Consider the following 24,467-nt stretch of genomic DNA (forward strand, 5'->3'; position numbering starts at 1 on the left):
GTATATTTTTTCAGATAGTCCCAACAATAACCTAAAACTTGGCGAAGGCACCAAACTGATCGGACAAACCGTTTCTAAGTTATAATTTTTTTGAAAAGTATTAAGGATTTTTTTTAGGCCCTTCTCAAAAGTAAGGCTAGAGTCAAAATGGCGAGCCGATGATGCAAAAAGGCATTTTTGGGCATAAAGAAAGCATGTGCAAAAATTTCATCCAAATCAAAAAATACAAAAGTAAACCGACATTCGAATTCGAATGGAACCGCTCTAAGCTGAGAAGCAGACTCTGTCCTAGTGGCGACGTAATGCCAGAAAGGAAGGGAGCGATAAACTTCTGCAAGGGTTTACTCTAGACAGAATATCTTAAAGAACGTTATTCTTACAATAAAATTAGAAGATTTTCTTAATAAATAATTACAGAAGGTTTCCAAGTGTTTAATTTTAGAATTTCGTGAATAATATCAACAACTTTTTCAAAGCTTTATTTATGAATTCATCCTGTTATTCCATAAAAAATCGTCCAAGTGTAGCTTTGCGAATTCCGTTTATGAGATCGTCTTTAATCTACTATGAAATTCATCTAAGAACATTTGTTCATCTATATCAGTGGTTTTAAGCCTAACCAATTATGCGGGCCACCTCGAACCATGATGCGTACATGATAATATGAAAGGTTTTTTACGGCTTTCAATTATATTGCACAAATCCTTTTCTATGAACACAAGATAAATCTCTGCAAAAAAGGCCTTGAGCTTCGACCTTCAGAAACACCTTGAATATGAACCAGTCAACTCGGGCGTCATCACGAATTTTAAATGCTCTTATCGCAGTCATATTTCCTCCCACAATCGGCACAATATGTTGCGGTCTCGTAATCAGCAGTTGTTGGGGGTTGTGTTGTATTGAACTTTGTGTATGGTATAGGTATCAAACAGTCACTCATAAAAACGACATTGTCCAACCAACTCTTAGATTACAGTTTTGACCCAATATTGCGTGCCGTGCCTGTCGCCTTACTCATTTTCGCGATGTTTAGTCACTGGTTGGTACACGTAGTTATCAGTACCGTTTACTAATAAATGACAATTGTATAAGGCTAGGTTTACTTTAAAACACGTATCTATGCACATATCCCAAATAGATTGAAAAGTTACGAGTCCTTTGAACAAAGCTTATTTGCACAAAGTATAGCCTGTAGCATTAAATAAGTAATATTGTTTCAATGCCACCCTGACCTGAGGGATAAAATCCACCGGGAATTTCCCGTCAATTTGTAAACAAAAAAACAAACCCAGTAAACATAACAAGATGCGACACTTACCTTTGAATAAATAATCATATTCATCATCGCGGGTGCCCATTGTTTCTGTTTTTGTCTACTGCTGCCCTGCCGGTTGTCCCAACTGGTCTTTCGCCTTTCCGCTCCTAAAGCCGAGGGAACTGGTGCTGCTATTAATCCAAATGATCCGCGTATTCAGTCACGTTCTTCTCACAAACACACCGGAATTGTGATTTCTGGTCAACCGAAAAAAGCAATGAAAACTACAATGTAACACCACTGAGCTATTCTTCACACCGTTTCTGCATAGTCCAAAGATCTACTGACTGATGTCGTTTTCGTTTTTAGGAACTGGGTCGGTGATCAACACATAAACAAACAAACGTCAAACAAATTGTAGTCCGGTCGAACCTGAATCGGGTTGGGGTTGAAAGTGTGATTCAGAACGGGTTGCGCCAGTTCCAACCTGGGTTCAAAAACGAATTCGACATGAGTTGGCACTTGTTTCTGTGTCATGGATGGAACTTGACCAGAAATTGTGACCTCGGGGTTATTGGGGAAAACGGGATACTAATAAAAAACGACCGAACAATACAGGGTGCATGGCTGCTCCGAACTGAAGTGGATTTACTGCTGCTTCTCTAGCACATTTCTGTTGATGTTGATCGACTTGGACGTCGTTGTGCTCTTGTTCTGCGTTAATATATTCCCGTAAAAAGTGCCCAGCCATACAGGTATCATACTTTTGTACAAGGGAACTTCGAGGCGCAGCATTCACATTTACCCTCACACTAGAAACCTTCTTGAACGAATACACACGGACACGGCACATTACGTATAAGACAAGGAACAGTTCAATCATATGGTGCGCATACACTCGGGTCATGGAAATTGTATGTGATAATAAAGAGAGAAAGAATCGTAAATTGGGTCTGAATAGGGTTGGTGAGTCGCCTTATTTTTTCAGTCATAGGAATTTTTCCACGATAACATCGCTGATAAGCCACTTCAGGGTGTTCAGCTTCACTTCGATTAGGGCAAGTGTACCATTAGTGGTGCACCTAAGGGAAAACTGATAAAATATGGTGATAAAATCATGACATATATGATTTTAACGTATCATTCGATAGATCTTAAATCCTTCTATCATTCAAATGTATAAACATCACGATTAATTTGAAATTTCCTTGCAAAAAGCCTTGCACCAATAATAGGAACACTGTTCCATTAGTGGAGGTATGTTTAAAGAATGGTTCCTTTAGTGGCGCAAATCCATTGATTTCTTAATGGGACCCTCCACTATGGGTACTGATGCACCACTATAGGTGCAAAGCAGCAACAAATTTAAGCAAAATATTTGTTTTAAATAGTTTACGGTTAAATTTCATGAATATTATTCGATTACTTGTATCATTTTCGGATCGTACATAATAGAAAAAATACCACATAATCATTTATTAGCGCGAAACATGCCAAAACTCACTACCTCCACTAAGGGAGCGTTTGCCCTATAAGGTACCGTGGGGCAAGTGGGTAATGGATTTCGCATAGTTGGGATTCTTCAAAGCCTAGAGACTTTAAATTAAAACAAATAGAGTCGTGTATATTTTTTTAGTTTGACCCCCACCAAATATAGGCAGTATGCTAAAATTGATTTTTATGTAAAATTGAAGAAAAATGTACAGAAAAAGTTTTTGAAAAACGTCTTTTTACTTTAAGTTTATCGTTTTGAACAATAAATTCAAAAACTAACAGTTATATTCACGATTTTTATTAGCTTTAACATGTTAAGGCGTACCAATGAACAATAACATAAATAACATGTGAAAAAGAAAATTTTATTCTTGTTACTTGAATCGCAGACAGAAGTTTAAGCAGGAACAAATTTATTCAAAATTCCTGTGTAAATTCTACCGTGGTGTCATGGGAGCAAATTGCTACAGTACAGTGACAGTTCGTAAAAGCACGTGGCATCAACTTCTCGCTTACCACTCAGTCCACCACCCACAGAACAAAAATATCAAAACATTCACACAATTGTGATACTTTTCACGTGCTTTACGCCAATTTATTTTACATGAGTAACGATCATTCAAGGGTATTATACTAGCATGAATCTGTGAGTTATAGATTTAATTAACTTTTACATGAGAAATTAGATCCAAAAAGGAACATCACCCACCCAGCGCAAAATAAAGGTGCATAGTTTTTAGCGTGGAGCACGCCGGTTGTGGGAGCGGTTGTGTGTCATGCTGTCAACGAAATTCGATCCGGGTGGTGACGGGACGCATACGCCACTAACGCCATCTGTTAGCTGATTGCCACTTGTCGATTTGTGGCGGCCATGTTTTTACACAAGTGGCTGAGTCTAACTTGAACGTCTGTCTGCGCTTGAATTTTCTTCTGTACAGTTATGTTTGTTGAAATGATTCGTCAACATTATAACTGCAACATTTCCAATGTTAGTTCTTACATCACAGGACAGCAATTGCATTTCTGCTCTGTAGAATTTACACCGCTTGTTATTTGTTGAGAAAATCTGGTAATAACTCTTCGGGAGAAATCAAACGGAATCCTTCAATAAAGTATTTAGAAACTTTTTTATTTGGAATTTTTATGTTTTGAACTAGCTTTACATACACATCCCACGAAATTTCCGTGCGTTCTCTTATATTGGAACTTTTCAATCAACGTCTTCCTTTTAATCGGCTGTCCGAAGTAAATATATTAATATCGTAATATTTGGCAACCTTTTTTTAGAGAAGTTTCATGATTTGGTTATGATAATAGCTTTTAACGCTTTGAATATAGTGTTTCTTGAATTATCAACACGTTCTGTTGTTCTATGATAATTGCGAACCTTGTATACTTATAGCTACCTAAATAATAAACACTAAATCAACCTCCAATGAGAAACTTTTCAATTGCCCCACGTGAGTAAAAAATTGACGGTTTTTCAATTTAGGTATTTTTAGGTCTATGTCGAATTAACTTTCAGAAGGGACAGCTTAAAAGTGGTACAGAAAATTATTTTCCGCAACTTTTTTCCACTGAAAATATTAAAATAAGATTGCACACCGCCAACTTGTTACGGAGTGATAGTTGACAGGTTAACAACCTTTCGCTCTATTATGCAATAATGGCTGAAAAATCTTAGAAATCTTTTGCCTAACGTAATGTTCTCAATGTCCTCAAAGGTTTATGCATGAGTTTAAAACGTTAATTCACATATTCAGTTAAATATACCAATTATTTTCACTTACCCCATTTACCCACTGGCACCGCGGTACCTTACGAGTTTTACGAATATCGGCAAGCTTTAAAGTTGAAGACGTTGAATAAACTTATTAAGAACATTTCAAAAAGTCGTAACAACTTTTGTAAACAATCATTTTTCACGTCGCTGTGGAACTGTGGATTCAATTGCCCGGCATGAGCCATATTCGATTCTCACTTTCGAAGTACATATAGCTGAACTAATTCTCATACTTATGACAGCGCATGTTTTACCATAGCAGATGATGAAGTACCATTTAAATGACGAGAATCAATTTAATGTGATAAAATACGAACAGAAATTACAGGAAGCCGTAACTCACTAAATAATTCTGTATTTTTTTTGTAAGAAGGATGAATAATTGTCACATATACTGAAAAAGAAAAGATGATGGTCTTTTCCAATCTGTGACACTTTATCAATACTCCAGAGGATTATGGAAATCCTTTCGATTCAATACATTGTTAATTCGATTCAATGCGACTATTCGATTCAATACACAATTATTCAAATCTTAAATTGCATTCAATGGAAAGGACAAACAAATACTAAGAGTAAGTAGATGAAAAAAACCGAATTTAGTACTATACCATTTAATTCCACTAGAGTTTGTATCCTTTGACAGATACGCGTATTTCGACCTCAACTGTAAGGCCGTCTTCAGTGTCGTGTACTAGACTCGACTTACACGACACTGAAGACGGCCTTACAGTTGAGGTCGAAATACGCGTATCTGTCAAAGGATACAAACTCTAGTGGAATTAAATGGTATAGTACTAAATTCGGTTTTTTTCATCTACTTATAGGTATTCTACTAAACAGCTCGAAGATTTATTATTAACAAACAAATACTGTTTTGATGATGATACAACCATCATTGTTGTATTGTTTATTAATGAATTTCAAATCGACGCCTTTTCATTTATCATCAACAATCTTTGTCTCAATCAATCATGGTATTTTGTCATATCTAAACCCAGAGCAAAAAAAAAAGTTGATGCATTATTTAGGTGCCGTTTGATATAGAAGAACGTGAGTAAAAAAAACCTGAAAACCAATCGCCTCTAGTAGTTCCAAATAGTTGGCCCATCAACACACTAATCACACAAAGAGAGAAGATTAGGAATCAAAAACGTTATTAAAGAGTTGACACAAAGTTGTAAGTTATTTCTCGCATAACATATGGTCGGTGTAAAAAACCGCGTTTTGAAAAAAAAAAAATAAACGTCGTAAAATAAGTCTTCATGCTTTTCAAAATTTCACGAACACATAAATCATACTGTAAAATGTGTTTGTATGGAAAAAAAATCTGAAACTGTTTTTACGTCGTTCGTTTAAATAACGCGTTTTTTACATCGGTTGCACGTAAAAAACCCACGCAAAAGTAAACCGCGTAGATAAACTGCAGTGTAGTTTGGATTTTCATTTAAGTCTGGGTGGCCAATACCTTTTAAATTATCTCTTTCGATCAGGGATGAGCTGGTTTTCTATAATGTTGAAGTTTATGCCCAAATTTTTCGGTTTAGAAGAAAAAAATTGACTTATCTGGAACCGGCTCAACGAAGGTCCGATAGAGAACCGAAAAATTGGTCAAGATTAAATCTGAATCATTGTTTGATTTTGCTCTCACTTCTCATATAACATCTACAGTCGAAACTATAGAAAAAGTTGAATAGGAGTCAGACATATACTAATTAGTTGGGTAGAAGTTGACGAAAAGGAAGTTGGGGTCATTCTTACTAGATCTGACCCAGTGTCTCATAGGAATACAAGGGACCATCGTAATAGATAAATGTCACTTTAGAGAATACCGTGGATCTCTGCGAATTTGAACGGACCTTATGCAAAGTATCGAGGTTCATTTTTAATTTGAACTTCTAATCACTCTACAAATAAAAGAAAATTGTACTTCTAGTTACCCCTTTGGCTCTTTAGTTTTGATATTGCGTTCCGTTCATCAAAGTTTCCCTTTCAAAATTAATCATTATTTAATCTTTCTACTGCAATCGATTTTTTTGACAAAACACTCAACTCACCCTTTCTCGAATGGAACGAGTGAAAGATGCAGTATTGACAGAAATTGATAGCTACAGAATGCACAACTCAGATACATTTACAAAGTAGTCTACCAATTGAAGAGGCCTGGGGTTGAACCCATGATCTCTTGCTTACCAAGCAAAAGCGGTAGCCAATAGACCACCGAGCCCCCCTAATTTTAGAATCCAATTTTCATAGTGCCATCAGTGCACCAGATTCCGCTCATTTAAGGGAAGTTATGTGTTTAAATGTTTATTATAAAATAACTATTGTGTCGATCAATACTATTTTTATGTCACAATGTTGCTCCAAGTATAGGTAATCAACAGCAAAACAAAAACAATTTGAAACATGTTTATAAAAAAATATTTAATTGCATTTGTTACTGCATATAAGTGTTCCTATTTCCGCTCACGGTAAACATATTTGGTGACGAACTTACTAAAAAATGCATTATTTCGAATTTCGTTATTTATCCTGATATTTTTTATAGTCAAACCATAGCTACTACTGCAATAAAAAATGCTTTATACTAAAATCAACATTTCTTCAGAATTTTTTTTATTTTTTGCATGAGCAGTTATTGAAACACACAAAAATACCTAGTGCTCCAATAACCGCTCACGAGATCTTTTTTTTCCAATAGGGAAAGTGTACCAGTTATAGCCATAGTGGATCCCTATTTGGCCATATGTAAAATTTTAATAACTTTCACATTTTAAATCTTTTTGAATGTTTTAACATCAAGATATATCTTAAATCTAACTACTACAACACACAAAAGTTTTCAAAATTTGAAGACATTAAAGTAATCACGTATGGCGAAATAGGGAACCACTATGTCCATAACTGGTACACCTACCCTATAAAGAATTATTTTATCAAAGAAAAATAATGTCAGACGACTTCATTTGAAAGTTGTTAATATTGCTAGAATATATCCGTGCGAAAATTGTTGGTTTTTGACACGAAACATCAATTTTTACACTAGTGAGCGGAAATAGGGGCATGAGCGGATACTGGTACTCTGATGGTATATCAAAACTTCGAAACCTTAATCTTGAGAAAGAAGCGACATACAACAGCGCACTTCTTATTTTAGCTTTGGGATTTTCGGAAAGCTCAAAAATCAAGAATCAATTTAGTGCCTTGGTAAATGATAAAAAAAAGAACTATAAGATATCATAAGAAGAAGATAGTGTTGGTCATTTTAAAACTCGGAAGAATCGCCAACTAAATAAAGAAGAGTACATGACTGGTTCGTTCGCCACCATGAAATGTACAAAGTTATGACTAATATGAATATTTGAAACTCTTCGGGAAAAGAGGTCTTTCGGGGAAAATGGGTATTCGGGAGATTGGCATTTTGGGAGGAATCGACACTCGGAGAAAAGTAGCAACAATGAAAAGCTGCACTCTCTTATGATTCTGTTTTAATTGATTTCTTCTTCTTCTTGGCATTACGTCCTCACTGGGACAGAGCCCGCTTCTCAGCTGAATTTTTATCATAATTGAAAACCTAAAATAATTCGTTTTAGTTATATTTATCTTCCATAGGGATCTTGTTTAAGCCCTTTCTGGTTTATTCAGAAGTGACATTGCTCAGATTATTCCTAATAGATGTTATTTATTACAATTTGCTGATGATAATGTTATGTCTATCAGTGGTAAAAATAGAGAAATTATGCAATGTGCCCTGGACCAGGGTTGTTAACGTTAATCAACGATAAACGCCGCTTACGTTGATTTCACTCTGGATCAACGTCAACGCCGTTGCGTTGATTTTCATGGTTGTTAGCGTCAACGTTAACGAGTTTGCGTTGAATCAACGTCAACGATCAGCGCTAACCAAAGCGTTAATTTTAATTTTCGTACAGGTTTCTAGAGAATGTTTCGAAACATCAATAAACAACACGTTTCTATGCTGATATCCCGTATCCATGGAAAATTGATTAAAACATCTAAGTTCACCGTGCAGAGCAATTATTTGTCTCCCAACAGTCAGCCTCTTCAAACCTCACAAACTTTGCTTGGAAGAACTTTCATAAATTGCAAAGATTTTCCAAGCAATATATTGTATCCTCTCATCGTTCCAGCCTCCACAGCAATGGACCGATGCACGAATTCACTATTTGACGTTTGAGCGGTGCCGTGTTATTTACGTGACCATAGCAACTAGTGAATTCGGCACCGCTCAGACGTCAAATTAGTGAACTCGTGCATCGGTTCATAGACCGAAATCGTTGCCAGAGAGCGACTTCCTTTGTCGCCATGAAGCATTCGGCATCCTTTTTTCTACCCAGCAAACAATCAAATGTTTCAGAGTAACCGCCACCAGGATGACCCCGATCTCTCATTTTCAAATACAAGTTGCCATACTGCCCTAACTTAACATGACAGATAAAATTTTAATTTAAATCGAAACTGGCAATGGCCGTGGAACAGATTTTCTTACTTCCAAGACTGTGGAGCTCTAATCTAAACATCATTTTCTCACTGAAGCTGATTAAGAGCTTCCTCTCTCAGTTAATATTCCATGAAAATTGCAATAACATCACGCATATTTTTCTTCCAAGGACATGTCATGTTTCAGAGTCTAAGTTAAAACTGATGCAAACTGCCCACACATTTTGTAATTATCTTGTTCTTATGGTGGTAATAAATTGTTCAGCCGTTATTATTACGTAAACTGAATCATTTTCTACTGTTCTACATTTGCTTATTTTTAAATACATCTCATGAGACAAAAGTTATTTTTTTTTCAATTTATTCATACAAACCATTAATTGACTTAACTTTATTCTATGAAATGAAACGCATTCCAAAATTTCAACATCCTCATTTTGCTAATGTTTTATTCGAGCGTAAATTCAATGGAATTACTCCTGCGCAATTTTATCATACTGATGGTTCATTGATTGAAGGACTCGCAGGTTTTGGTGTATATAATTTATTTTCTGGTCATTGTTTTTGTTTTTTTTCTCAGCAGAATTAACTGCTCTTTATTTTGCGTGAAACTTGATTAGAGATTGTACACCAAATATTTATATTGTTTGTTCTGATAGATGGAGTTGTCTCCAGGCCTTGAATACAATTAATTTCAATTTCAACACTCATCATATTATTATAATGATGAAAACAATATATCTTAACCTTAGTTCTTAATGATTTATCATACAATTTGTTTGGATTCCTGCTCATAGTAAAATGTGAACAGGCAACAGACATTACCTAAATTTGGTGTTCATCACGAAATAAGTTACAGCCGTAACTTCCTACCTTCTGAATCCGAAATTGAAAGTAAAATCTTTTTTGGATTGGTGTCATTATATTTGTCCTAAAGTCATTTTCCATGGTTAAAAAATGTTAGTCTTTGTCGAGATTAATGTCAAATCATTGTATTTATAACAACCATTTGTATCGCATCAACATAGTAGAATCCAATTTATGTGATTGTAGGAAATTTTATGAAGACATCAATCATTCATATTGTATTTCACTGTCACAAATTCGTTTCTCCAAGAAATAAATTAATCAATAATACAGTAGAGTTGGGTCGGCCTATTCCAGTATCTGTACGTCATAGGAAGAAACTTTTATTTCAGTTTTTGAATGAGATCTCATATTTGGTTTGATATTCTTTGTTTTTTTTTTACATTTATTTTCAGATTGGAATCTGTAGTATAAGAGATTGAGCCATAATGAAAATGAAAAAAAAGCAAGCATAAGCTTTTATAAGACACAGTCTTCCACATCATGTGACTGTTCATTGGTTGATCGACTGAACCAATCAACAGACAGCTGTCAAGGATGAACGGGAAAGCAAACGTATAAAAGAAGATCGCCTGAAGCGGTCACATCAGTTTATCGACGATAGTTGAAGCGGACGGACGAAAAGGAGCAGCAGTAGCAGCAGCGGAACAACAGTGGAGAAAGCTACACCGCTCCGACGATGAGCAAGCGGCCGGCACCGCCCTCTGTTCGTCGGAGCGTCGAGACACAGCAGAGCAGCAATCGGCGCCCAGTGTGTTCCTCACTGCGGCCGTCGAAAGAAGCGGATTTAATAGAAATAAAGCTGCTCTGGTCACGACATTGGCGCAGTATATTCTCCCAGAAGTAAGTATAATGTGAATTTGGCAGTCTGGTGTGAAAAAGGACAGACATGCTGAGAAAAGAGTTAAACTGGCGAGATAAAGGATAGTTTAACTGAAAAGGCTAATGAATAAGCTATCGGCAATCTGGCGAGAATAAGGACAGATTTGCAGCAAAAATAAGAGTGCTAACTGGCGAGATAAAGGACAGTTTAGCAGAAGTAAAAATGCAGTCTGGCGAGAGAAAGGACAGATTTGCTGAACCAAAAAAAAGTGCACAGTATCACTGAAAAATGTGAAAAAAATTGAATGTTTGGGTTTGCAAACTGGCGAGATTAAGGACAGTTTAGCAGAAGTAAAAATGCAGTCTGGCGAGAGAAAGGACAGATTTGCTGAACAAAAAAAAAAGTTTAGAGAAATGCACAGTATCACTGAAAAATTTGAAAAAAAGAATGTTTGGGTTTGCAAACTAATGAGATTAAGGACAGTTTTTGCAGTAATTAAATATGCAGTCTGGCGAGAGAATGGACAGACTTGCTCAGTAACAGAATCGTCAAGAAAAAAAAAACACAATGGTAATGAAAAAATGTGATAAAACGAATGGGTATTTGATTTGCAAACTGGCGAGATAAAGGACAGCTTTGCAGTAATGAATAATGCAGACTGGTGAGAGAGAGGGCGAACAGGCTGAGAAAAAGATCTGACAATAAAAATCACAGTTTTACCGAAAAAATGTGATAAAATAAATGTTTGGTTTTGCAAACTGACAAGATAAAGGACAGTTTTTGTCAATGAAGAATGCAGTCTGATAAGAAAATAGACTGATTTGCTGAGCAAAAGAATATCAAGAAAAAAAAAAATAGTTTCAATGAAAATATGTGATTAAATGAATGTTTGTTTTTGCAATCTGGCGAAATAATGGCCGGTTTGCAGTAACAAAAAAATGCAGTAAGGATATTTAAAAAAAATATCTGGCGAGAAGGATGCATTAGCTGCAAAAATAAGTATACTAGCTAGCGAGATAAAGGACAGTTTAGTAGAACTAAAAATGCAGTTTGGCGAGAAAAAGGACAGATTTGCTTAAGAAAATTGCGTTACGTTATATTTGAATGAACCCTTACTGAGAAATGTGAAGTAATGAATGTTTGGTTTTGTAAACTGGTAAGATAAAGGACGGTTTACGGTAGTGGTTGATTAGAAATAGATCTCAAAGGATAACATTGTTCATTAGAGTGTAAGGGATGTGTTTCCGGAAAGAATGGTAAAATAGGAATTGTAGTTCGGGAAAACAAGATTGTGATAGAAAAATAGATATTGGAGAACAAATATTTTTCAAATGAACAAAGGAATAGCATGCCGGCAAGAATGTCCATAATAATAAGATAACATGAAGCGAAACTTAAAAAACGGGTGAATGGAATGTTGAATAGTCTAAAGTGTTATAAAGCAAATAAAAATAACTAATTTTTTTTCAAACGTATTTTTTTCCATCTAATTTGCATAAGTAGCGGGTAAAAAATGAAGGAAATAAATATGGATACAATTGAAAACGATTGCAAATAAAATAGCTACACATTTTAGCGCTTTAAACAGATATTTAAGTTCATTCATGAATTATCAGTTTTAGATAAATAAAAAAAAATGGGAAGAGGGGTGAGAGGAAATGTAGTATAAGAGATTGAGCCATAATGAAAATGAAAAAAAGCAAGCATAAGCTTTTATAAGACACAGTCTTCCACTTCATGTGACTGTTCATTGGTTGATCGACTGAACCAATCAACAGACAGCTGTCAAGGATGAACGGGAAAGCAAACGTATAAAAGAAGATCGCCTGATGCGGTCACATCAGTTTATCGACGATAGTTGAAGCGGACGGACGAAAAGGAGCAGCAGTAGCAGCAGCGGAACAACAGTGGAGAAAGCTACACCGCTCCGACGATGAGCAAGCGGGTGGCACCGCCCTCTGTTCGTCGGAGCGTCGAGACACAGCAGAGCAGCAATCGGCGCCCTGTGTGTTCCTCACTGCGGCCGTCGAAAGAAGCGGATTTAATAGAAATAAAGCTGCTCTGGTCACGACAGAATCGATTTTGACTTTCTCCCTCACTGGCTTCTGATGACCTTCTTAACTTAACGCCCATTGTTATGTTTCAAGATCATGGCTCTGTTATGGGTTGTTACCGTGTAACGTTAGTTTTGTGACTCTTTGAGAAAGATTTCCAAAAGAAATCACTCAAAAGGGGTTTTCCCTTTTAAAACATTATTCTCTATGAGTATCTCCTCGACCAGTGGATTACTCCAAAATTGTATCACAATTATATAAAAAATTGTTACAAATAACAAATTTTATTTCATTTTTCTGAGAAGCCCTCTGAGTTGGTTGAGGAATTTATAACACAATTGAAACAAAATCAGTTATGACAACAAAAGCTAATTAAAATCCTTGAATTGAATAATATTTTAAATTAAAAACTATATATTATACACTTCAAGGCTGATTCAAAACTAGGTTTTGGTTCATCAGCAAATTACAAAATTATAATCAACTTCATCATTTAAAGAAAATCGCTTCACTCGATTTTGAATGTTCCTAACATTCCTAACCTAAGGAAAATCGATTCAACATCGCCCATTGCTAGCTATCAGGAGCTTCCATTGGAAATGACTCAGTAATGTACAATTTTGTTTGACGACACGACTCCAAAATATTCCAATATTATTTGTGCAGAGTTTCCACTTGAGAATTGATCAAAAGCTTCACCCAGCATTTCAGAAATCGGAATTGTTGGCTAAGGGACAATGAAATCATGCGATGCTCCATTGCGAGCTAGCTCATCTGCCAATCCGTTTCCAGCGATGGAAGAATGGCCAGGTGCCTGCTATACAAGGTTTACTGGATTCAGTTCATCAATTTGAGTTCGAAATGCGATGACAAGCCTCGACTATCTAATATACATCTTTATAAATAGCGAGATGTACACTCTGCCCGTGAAGGGAGTTGTCTGGAAAATTTCCTATAAGGCAAGTGACAAGCAATTGTGAGATTACTCGGAGCAAAGACAATTATGTCCCAATTCACCAGAAGTGGAAACATCCAAATCACTAGGATTTCCAAAGGACGGAGTGTATCTATGAAATTTGGTCGCAACCTGGGAGGGAGGCACAGATACTACACACGAAATTTGATGCAATTTTTTTTCCAAACTGCAAGATAACTCCAGGTTGCCAACGACAATCAAGGCAGGCTTGGTGAAAATCGCTAGTTTTCATTTGTTGTGTACCTTCGATCTTTCTGGACAAACATTGAAAAAGGGCCACAGTTTTCTATGCGTTTAATTTTCAATTTTATTGAAAACTGTAAAAAGAGTCTCATTCCAATACGTTATATTCAATTAGAATGAACGGTGCTCTCGTGACGTTACTTTTGGATGTGCATGAATTGATTCGATTTTTGCTACTTTTGATGAAATGCAAAAATATGCTTTGGCTAATTAGGCGCTTTCATCATGTTTGTCTATTGTTTAAGATCCGGGCTCACAGCAACAGTTTGTGACAGCAAAATCTCGGCTGATTGTGACGTAGAGAAATTTTGTATTGGTTTCTCCCTCCCAGGTCGCAACCAATTCAATATAGAGTTCCCAGTTTGTCAACCGGGGATTCCTAAAACGCAAAAGACTACGAAGTTACATTCGAATGTTTAAAGAAGATGTAGCGATGATCAGATAATGATTCCGCATCTGATAAATGCCAATTCGTCAACTCGTGACTAATTATGTTAGAGAAGAGCGTTATGTCTAACACTTCTTCTCTAACAGATACCATGAAGGTTGGGCGATTGCTAATATTAAGTAATCCAGGATCTGTACTACTTAAGTGTTCAAACAGACTGGAGGCTCTAAAATTAATATCTGAGCTAGCCTGGGACACGGTTATATGAAAAATTTAGATTCACGCTCCAGTCCACTTTTTGGATTGCATTTAGGTCCCATAACAACTGTGCAAAATTTCAGCTCGATCGGAGAAACTATATATTAGCGCCAGCCGTTCAAAGTTTGTATGGGATTTACTATGGGCAAACTTACTTTTGCAAAAAAAAATTGCCAGAGGCCGCCCATTGACCTCTATAAAAAAATCTGAACACAGACCTCGATAGGTATTTCTACGATGAACAACATTGTCGAAGACCGCAAAGCAATCCGATGCTTGTGAAAAAGGTTATTAAGCATAGCCTATTCCTAAATTTTGCCCGATTTTGTTATTATTGTTATTCCTTTACGTGTTAATCAACGTCGCGTTGCCATTAGGTTTTCATTGAATAACTTTTTTCACAAGTGTCGGATTGTTTCGCGGTCTTCGGCAATATTCTTCATCGTAAAAATACCTATCGAGGTCTGTGTTCAGAATTTTTATAGAGGTCAATGGGCGGCCTCTGGCAATTTTTTTTTGCAAAAGTAAGTTTTCCTATAGTACATCCCATACAAACTTTGAACGGCTGGAGCTAAAATATAGTTTCTCCGATCGAGCTGAAATTTTGCACAGTTGTTATGGGACCTAGATGCAATCCAAAAAGTGGACTGGAGCGAGAATCTAAATTTTGTCCCACACTACTGCCCACAGATGATGTGATGAGCATTGGCATCGGAAGGCCCTGAAATTTAATCGTAAAGCTATTTTTAATAACTCTTTTGCCGAAAACTTTTGATTCTTTGCACCTATTGTGGTGCAGCAGTACCCATAGTGGAGGATCTCATAAGAAACCAATGGATTGCACCATGAAATGAAATCATACCTCCACAAAAGGAACAGTATTCCTATTTTGATACAAGGGATGATTGCAGAGAAATTTTAAATGATTCGTGATTTCATGGATTTATCAGCATATTTTAGCACGATTTATCAGCATATTTTATCTCTTTCCTTTTAGGTGAACTAATGGTACATTTTCCCTACTGTAGGTAAACAATATTTTAACTTTGCAGTCAATGATATTTAGGGCATAGTATCAATATGCCCTGAATGATTTATTTATTTATCCCTCAATCCCTTGTTTCACAAGTAGTCGACACACTATAATATTTAACGATATTATTTAGATGACCCACAGTAACATAGTCGCAAATTACCTTATGTCGTTTTCGTTTTTAGGAACTGGGTCGGTGATCAACACATAAACAAACCAACGTCAAGCAAATTGTAGTTCGGTCGAACCTGAATCGGGTTAGGGTTGAAACTGTAATTCAGAATAGGTTGCGTCAGTTCCAACCTAGGTTCAAAAACGAATTCGACATTGAAGTATTTCTTTGTCGAACGTAACACAACACCCTACCCTATTGTTCTGATGCATTTCACGCACACATACACACTCCCGCAAAACCGTCACATGCACTCACACATACACCTGTAGCAAGGGACGACACAACACTGATGACTGATGTGAGAAGTGACTTTTAGCCACCAAGTAGTGAATGATAATCATTCTGATATGCAGAATATGATGAGACGATATTTTCCAGCACAATATTGAACACTACTTAACCCGATCACAATTTCCGGTCAATTCCGGCCATTCCAAGCTCCAAAAGATAGAAAGTGACTACTATTGCACAAAACATTCACTTTCTTACTTTGAACTTTTTCCTTTGCGGTAATCCGACTAGAAGTAAGTTTCTTCTCCTCAGGCTCTGATGGAATCGGATCCAAAACTGCTCATGTCACTGTTTCTTCCTCCCGAGCGGAAAAATATACCGATGAAACCAGACCTCTTTTCCTCCGGATGCACCAGATTCCTTGTTTTAGCGCAGTTGGCTTTTCTTATTCACACACAAAAGTCCAAAACTGGCTTCTGCTAGTTGGACACGTCCACAGCAAGGAACGAAAGAAAGGAAAAAGTATCCGCACCGATTTTCCGCTGAACAGAAGAATAACTCGCGACGTTCTGATTCCGGTTCCGCGACCCCCGAGCAGGTTTTCGAACGGGACAGAAAAAGAGTGGTCCAAGGGTTGTTCCCGGCCCGTGAACTTTGCGAATAAGAGACGTTGCGACGATTGTTGGCTGATTCGACGAGAAACAAAATGTCGGCTCTGGCTGCACTCTCCTGATGGTGACGGTTGCCTGGATCGTTCTTTTTGCGAGCGATGATCCGCTGGTTGATGGGGCCAGGGCTGCCGAATCCGAGGGAAATTATATCCGCTAAATCTTTGAGATTACGAATTTCATATGAAATGACTTGATTTGGAATGCTGTAAACTTAAATTTCGTGTTTCTTAAGATTTTTATATGTTTATCATGCATTTATAATTTCAACTCATTGAACTTCCGACCAGATAATAGATATCCAGGATTTCCGAGATAAAATAAGTTTTTGGAGGCACTGACAATGAGTCATAATATACAACCCAGTGTTGATAATATGGATGAGCAGTTAACAGGTCCGTCAATGGAAGTTGTCATTTGATGGTAGGGTGGCCATTTAATTCTACACCGTTTTTTTTTAATTTGCAATTTGTTACTGTGGGTCATCCAAATGAGCCTCTGCATGCCATATGTTTGACTTTTACTGTGCGCACTGTTTTCAAGTTGCCCGTGAGAGAGAGCGAGACAGCACCAACACAAGGCGCATGAGCCTATGCATGCTATAAAACGTTTGACTTTTACTGTGCGCCCTGTTTTCAAGTTGCTTGTGGGAGAGAGCGAGACAGCACCAACACACGGCGCACAGTAAAAGTCATGAGAACAAAAGAATTTATGGCACGTACAGAGGTTCATAGTAAAAGTCAAAAGAACAAAGGAATTTATGGCACTTACAGAGGCTGATAATGAGCCTCTGTACGTGCCATAAATTCTTTTGTTCTTCTGACTTTTACTGTGCGCCGTGTGTTGGTGCTGTCTCGCTCGCTCTTACAAACGACTTGAAAACAGGGCGCACAGTAAAAGTCAAACGTTTTATAGCATGTAGAGGCTCATATCGTTAATACAGTGTGTCGACTACCTACTAAATCAGGGAATAAGCCATTTTACGAGACGTTTCGGAACAGCTGATCGTCGCTGCGGCGTCAATTGACAGGAGACCTGGGATTAAATCCAGTGTGATTTTTAACAACGCCTCATCTACCAAACGGGGACATGGAGAAAATGACAAAAAAGAGATCCAAAAATGTTCGTTACTGCAACATTACACCTAGTTATTGTATCAGCTACCTCATTGTTACTTATATTGCACATAAAAAGGTACTTTTGTGATCAGAAATATTTTAATAATTTTTCTCCATTTATGTTTTCGCCTGAATGAAACGCTACGCTAGAAATGCGCACAGTTTTCAACCATCATCATCGCGAAAACTGACAACGATGATTGAAAAATCCCAGGTCTCCTGTCATTTGACCTGCTTCGTAAAATGGCTCATAGGGTCCTAAAGCCCTGTCCCAATTTTAGTACCAAACGCTTAAGTTTAGGCCAAAAACACATGTTTACTCAATTTTTGAATGCTTTTCGTTAGTTTCCTGCCCAAAAAAATATTTTTTTTCTGATTTTTGAAATTTTGTCACACCCCCTGCTTTAAACTCAAATTATGGGTGTATTTTTTTCTCCGTGTCCCTTCCGAAATGTCAGATAGGAACAACCCCAGTGTAAAAACGTCGAGCCCCTGTGGCGTTTTTGTCGACTACGTTTACGTCAAACATGATCAAAAGTGTCAAGGTTCAAATTTGGACTCATTTTCAAAATTAAAGTTTGAAAATGTTATAGCCGTTCTTTGAGTGGGAAAATTTGCCAAAGTGTTTGCAAGAACACGCTATATCGTGTTATTTAATTAAAACAAGTTTTTATCAAACATTTTAGGACCCTATTTCCCTTGAGGTCAAGGCAAGGGGCAAGACAGTGTTCAAAGCAGGGTGAATCTGGAGCAGTTCAGAGTAACTCTGAGCAACTCTGAGGAATTTGCAAATCAAAATTCCCATCCTTAAATCATCTTGGTTTTGACAAAATGGTATACAACAAAACCAATAATAAACCAAACTCAGTCTGTCTAATCAACGTAAAATAAAAAAGATGAAAAGTTTTGAAGTGATTTCAAATTAAAGTGAGTAAATCCACATTTTTATGTTTTTGAATTTCCTTAATTTGCTATAGTTCAATTTTTCCTAGGAAATATTCCTGAGCTGAACACAGCAATGGATCCAGCGTGGAAGACATGCCTTTTGAAACAATCAAACGGTTATCCTGCTGCTACTACGCATACGCTATGCCAAGTCTGGAGATTGAACCAAATCGGAATCAAAAACCAAGTAAGTGGCCGAAAGCAGATGAATTTGCCCAAAACATGGGGAGAAAAAGAAAGAAAAAAGCTGCTGAAAAGAAAACGCCAACCTCTAACTACAAATATGTTTGCCCGAGAAAGACACGAGACCGATCGACCTGGAGGAAAAAACTGCAAATGAGGTGAATTTCCAGTGCCGGGAGAAATATTCCGTTTACAATTCGCGGAAGAAACAGGTCTATTTCCTGTCGGAAATTTTACTCAGTTTCGATGACGAGTCTATATTCTAATATTTTGTATTTACACCTATAAAATAAAATATGAATCGAATAAAGTTTTTTTGTTTGTTTTTTATTATCGTTATGGAGCTCATAATGTGGGAGATTCGAACTGAAAGATCATTCATTATTACGTCGTGCCATAGGTTTTATTAACACGCACTTTAGACTACACCACAGGCAAAACTCCATTCAGGATGATTTATGATACTCTTCTCGGACAGTCGTTTTGTTCGACTTTGATGAATTAAGCCCCAAGCACAATGTGAGCGGCAGCGCGGTACAATGGCAAAACGGCAACCCCATCTTAAGCTACACTCTACTTGTCAAGTCAACGTTGAAAAGGATTTAGTCAACATGGGATTGATAAGTGAAGTACAGATCAAGATGGGCATGCCGTTTTGCCGTTGTACCGCGTTGCCGTTCACATTGTGCTTGGGGCCTTATGAGTAAACTCTGGTGCAAATATTCACTCATGTTGAATCTGTCTTGCCCCTTGGGACCCATTCACAATTTTCATAACGCTTTAGGAGGTGGGTGAGTGTCCGAACGTGGTTACGACTCATACAGAAATAGCAGACTATCAATACAAAAAGCGTCACTAGGGGGTGGGTGGGTGTCCAGAATTGCCAATTTTAGCGTTATGAAATATATGAATAAACCCTAGCGGAATCAATTTTTTGATCGTTTCTTGTCCTAGGGCCCATCCACAAATTTCATAACACTGTAGAGGGAGGGTGGGTGTCCTCATGACGTTACAGTTCATACAAAATTTGTTAAACATTCATACAAAAAGCGTTACGAAGGGGTGGGTGGCCATCTATGAAATTTGTGAACAAGCCAATATCCTTTTGTATTTATGAACAGCGGTACTAGCCATTAACCAATGATTACTAACGTCCACTTTGTAAGTTGCTCTCGTTATTTTGTGCGCTTTGCTATAATATTTTTAGCACTGGGCTGAAAACTGTCACAACAAACGTGCTTCGACTTTGGTTTGGTCGGTTCGCTCATTTTCTAGTTTCCCAAACACGCGTGTTTTCTGTTGAAATTCAAACATCCAGCTAAAATATTTAAGCCAAAATGCGCAAAAAAGGACGTCGCAACAAGAAAGCGCCCAAAGTGAAGGTGGATGCTCCCGTTTTCGAAGAACCGACGGCACTCAAGAATGCACCGCACACATTTGTTATCCATCGAGGCGAAAGGTGTTCCTCGGTGGTGGCACTGTCCCGAGATTTCCGTCGCATGATGGAACCTTTTACCGCTAGCGCCCTGCGGGAACGACGCGTCAACAAGGTCAAGGATTTTGTCCACCTGTCCGGATTCTTCCACGTATCACACATGTGCCTGTTCTCGCTGTCCCCGCAAACGTTGTCACTGAAAATCATTCGCATGCCAAAGGGACCGACTCTGACCTTCCGGGTAAGTAAAGTGTTAGAACCACAGGGCTGGTAGCTTTTATACCAAAATTTCCTTCTTCGTTTTGTGAATAAGTCGCCGTACATAATTACAGAGATGCTTCAGAGCGACCCCAGACATACTTTCAGAGATTCTAGTCGACTATTCCACTGGTGCTTCAGGAATATTTTCATGGATTTCTAATGAAATGTTTGAAGTTTTTTAGAATACTTTCAGAAGGAGGATCTCTACCCAAATTCTACCAAGAATTTGTCCAGAAATACCTACCATGATTTCTCTAGGAATGCTTAAAGATTTTTTTTCAAGATTTTATACAGGAAATTCTTTGGAACTCCTAGAACTAGTATCAATCACAGGAACTACTCTAAATCGAATCCCCGAGATTAGGTATGCCATTTCTTATTTTGTATGAGCAGAATATTCTTAAACTTCGTCAATTTTGAAATAGAAATACAATATTATGTACCTATACCTATTTTATTTTACATGAAATGGAAGCGAAGGTTTAGAAATTATTAAATATCGCCCTATTTTTTTGCAATTTCTCATCGTAAAATGCTGTTTTTCATCACGCCTGTCTGGAACGATCTACTTTCCTATACTGAATTCGTAAATTAAGCATCTGTAAATCCGCAAGGAATTACTAAAGAAAACCCTACAGTAATCTCTGATGGAACTTGAATTCTAAGTATGCCTTGATGAATTCATACGATGATCTCTGAAAGAATTCCTGGATTATTGATATTTTTTCTCTAGGATGTTTGTAATAAATTGATAAATAACTGAAAAAAATTCGAATCTCTGTAAGACTTTTTGAAGAAATTTGGAAACAATCGCTGAAGAAATTTAAGTATGAGTGATCGGACTGTAATAATTGCTGTAGTATTAATTAGTGTGGAATCTTGAATGAAGATTTGAAGAATCCATGGAATTTTGGAAATTTATTTGAAAAATAAATTGAAGCAATAATATGTTGATGAAATGCTGGAGAAACTTAATGAGGTATACCAGATCTAGTTTATTGGGAAATTTTTGAAAAGTTTATGATAGATTTCATCGACTAATGCCTCAAGGAGTTTTTGGAGAATGAGTACTCGTAGATGATTTTTTTAATAATCCTTATAAAAATACCAGGAATAAAATTAAAAATTGGCGTAGGAATTATTGTAGGGGTTTTTTTTAAATGTCGAACTTATTTTTTTAAACTTTGGAATAAACCTTTGTGGAAGAACTCCTGTAGGATCCATGGGAAATATCCTAGAAGTAACAGCTGGAAAACCCTGTAAAAGGACACATGAAAAAAACATGTGGAGGAAATCCTGGGATATTCTATAGGATTACAAATTACTGGATGAATTAGCGTTTGAGATGTTCTGGGCCAAATTCTGAAGAAATTCCTCTAAGTATCCCCTGAAAATCCCTAAATAGCATCACATAAAGAGTACCTCAAAGTATTCCAGAAGAATTATCTGGGAAAAAACACTAGAGTTTCCGAATCATTCATCGGAAACTGAGAAAATATCATTGAGAACTTGTGGAATAGTTGCATAATAGTCTTTGGGGTTTCTCTGAAGCCTCTAGAACTTTGCCACTAGGATTCACTGCAAGTAGATTAACCCCTCTACTAGCATCATAATTTTTACAACAAAAATATATCAAAATCACGATAACTTTTTTGTTTTTAGATTTTTTGCACGATTCTCAACAAGTTCCCAAAATACTCTTCTACATTCAGAGTTTGTGTCGATTTTGATCCAGAGATATTCTGAAATGGCTTGGGGGACCAACGCATAGCCATTTATATGTCTGATACTCCCCTCTATGATTTTTTTTTAGTTTTCAGAAGCCTAATACGGTGGCTTCTGAAAACTAAAAAAAAATCATATTTTAATTCTATGATTTCTTGGAGACAACTCAACCGATTTTTTTCAGAGAAGGTCCTTATTACCTGACATTGTACGGCTCAATTTTTTTGTTTTTTATAAATTAACTAAAAAAATGACGACCATGGTAATTTTATATGGAATCCCCCAAGGATCATCGAAATATCTTAAAAGTCAGATGATCAACGATCAATAGGCTTAGCCGAGTGGTTAGAGTCCGCGGGAAAGCCATGCCGAAGGTGTCTGGGTTACAAAAATTCGCGCGACAACCGAAAGGTTAATCACTCCTTATATAATTTCTGGAGGAATTTCTGTACAAATTTCTAGTAAAAATAGAGTTTAGAAACCTTTCATTAAAATAGATTTTTTAGAAACGCGTCTAAAAAGTTACCTGCTACCAACATTAAAAACATGAATAATCAAAAATAATCCACTTCCATAATCCACAGGTGACGCAATACACTCTCGCCAAGGACGTGATCAGTATGACGAAAAAGCAATTTGTGGACGAGGAAAGCTTCCATACGGCCCCGTTGGTCATTCTGAATAGTTTCAGCGGTGAAGGAAGACATCTGAAACTAATGGCTTCGACTTTCCAGAACATGTTTCCGCCCATCAATTTATCAACGGTGAAGCTTTCGTCGTTGAAACGGTGTGTTCTTCTATCGTACAATCCAGTTTCCAAACTGATCGATCTGCGCCACTATTCCGTCACTGTGGTACCGGTGAACTTGAACAAGGGTGTTAAGAAAGTCGTAACACGAAACATCCCCAACATGTCCAAGTTTGAAGACATCGCTGATTTTGTGGAGAAAGGTCATTTGCTGTCTGACTCTGAATTCGATGACGAAGAAACTCATGTTGTTCTTCCGCAAAATCTACGGAGAGGCAACCTTGCGGACAACAAATCTTCGTTGCGGTTGCACGAAATTGGGCCTCGTGTAACAATGCGCCTGATGAAGATCGAGGAAGATTTGCTGACGGGAGAAGTTCTGTATCACGACTACATCCAGAAGAATGCCATCGAAGTGGAGGAGCTGCGCAAGAAGCGTGCCGCCAAAAAGCGTCTGAAGGAGCAACGCAAGGAGAAGCAGGAGGAGAACAAGAAAAAGAAGGACGTTCAGAAGGCAGAACACAAGGCCAAGACTTCTGGTGGAACTCTCACCGACAGGGACAAGCAGTTGCTCAAGGATGCTGAGGAAGCCATTGGCGAGCAGTCGGATGAGGATGATACCCGATACTATGAGGATGCTATTGGGGAAGCGCCAGAAAAAGAACTGTTCCAAGGACAAAGCGGCACCAGAAAGAGGCCTTTCATTCCAAAGGGATCGAACTATTCGCTGAAACCGAAGAAGCCCAAACTGGACAAGAAGAAGGAATACGATGAAGATGATAGAGATGACCGTAGAGGTCGGGCTGGGCCAGGAAAGAAGGGCAAAGGTTCCTTCAAGGGAAAAGGGACGCCATCTAAGAAAGGCGGTAAGTTCTCGGGAAAGAAAACTGGCGGAGACTACAAGGGAAAGTCAAAGTATGCCGGTAAGAAAGGGGAAGGAAAAGGTCAAGGAAAACCGAAGTTTAAGGGGGGCAAGAGGAAGTAGTTAATCAGGATGTTACATTTTTAATATAAACTTAGATGGTAACACCAAAAAACGAGTGTTGTATATTGTATCACTTATCCATTCTAGTTTTGTGATAGGACTGATTCCACGACTTCGTGTAATAAAAAATGATTTGTCAATGAATCAGTAGGTATTTGACAATGGGTTACATGCATGTCTTGATTCGCTACTCGCCACACCGTAACGCACATGCGCTAGTGTCTATGCACGAAAAATCGCTAAAAGGTAACGCGAAAAATATTTGTATGGCGAAAAGCATCTAACGAATTATTTCTCAAAATTGGGAACTATTTTCTAAAAAATATTTGGTACCGGTTGTACATAATGATAATGA

At 37.4% G+C, this 24,467-nt stretch overlaps 1 protein-coding gene and 1 long non-coding RNA gene across 2 annotated transcripts; one reads left to right on the top strand and one right to left on the bottom strand.

Annotated features, from left to right (window-relative positions):
- Positions 1 to 1,379: 1,379 nt before the first annotated feature.
- Positions 1,380 to 17,037, bottom strand: LOC110680320. The gene is made up of 2 exons (XR_002502831.1): positions 16,303 to 17,037; positions 1,380 to 1,512 (listed from the first exon to the last, which is right to left on the bottom strand). It is a non-coding gene; the product is annotated as an uncharacterized LOC110680320 (long non-coding RNA).
- Positions 17,038 to 20,175: 3,138 nt separating this feature from the next.
- LOC110680319 (protein Peter pan-like) lies at positions 20,176 to 24,164 on the top strand. The gene is made up of 2 exons (XM_021856147.1): positions 20,176 to 20,634; positions 22,964 to 24,164. The coding sequence occupies exons 1-2, from the start codon at positions 20,296 to 20,298 to the stop codon at positions 24,110 to 24,112; spliced, it is 1,488 nt and encodes a 495-aa protein (XP_021711839.1). The 5' UTR covers positions 20,176 to 20,295; the 3' UTR covers positions 24,113 to 24,164.
- Positions 24,165 to 24,467: the final 303 nt, after the last annotated feature.

Source organism: Aedes aegypti, unplaced genomic scaffold, assembly GCF_002204515.2.
Source record: "Aedes aegypti strain LVP_AGWG unplaced genomic scaffold, AaegL5.0 Primary Assembly AGWG_AaegL5_hic_scaff_1192_PBJ_arrow, whole genome shotgun sequence".
Classification (NCBI taxonomy): Eukaryota; Metazoa; Arthropoda; class Insecta; order Diptera; family Culicidae; genus Aedes; species Aedes aegypti.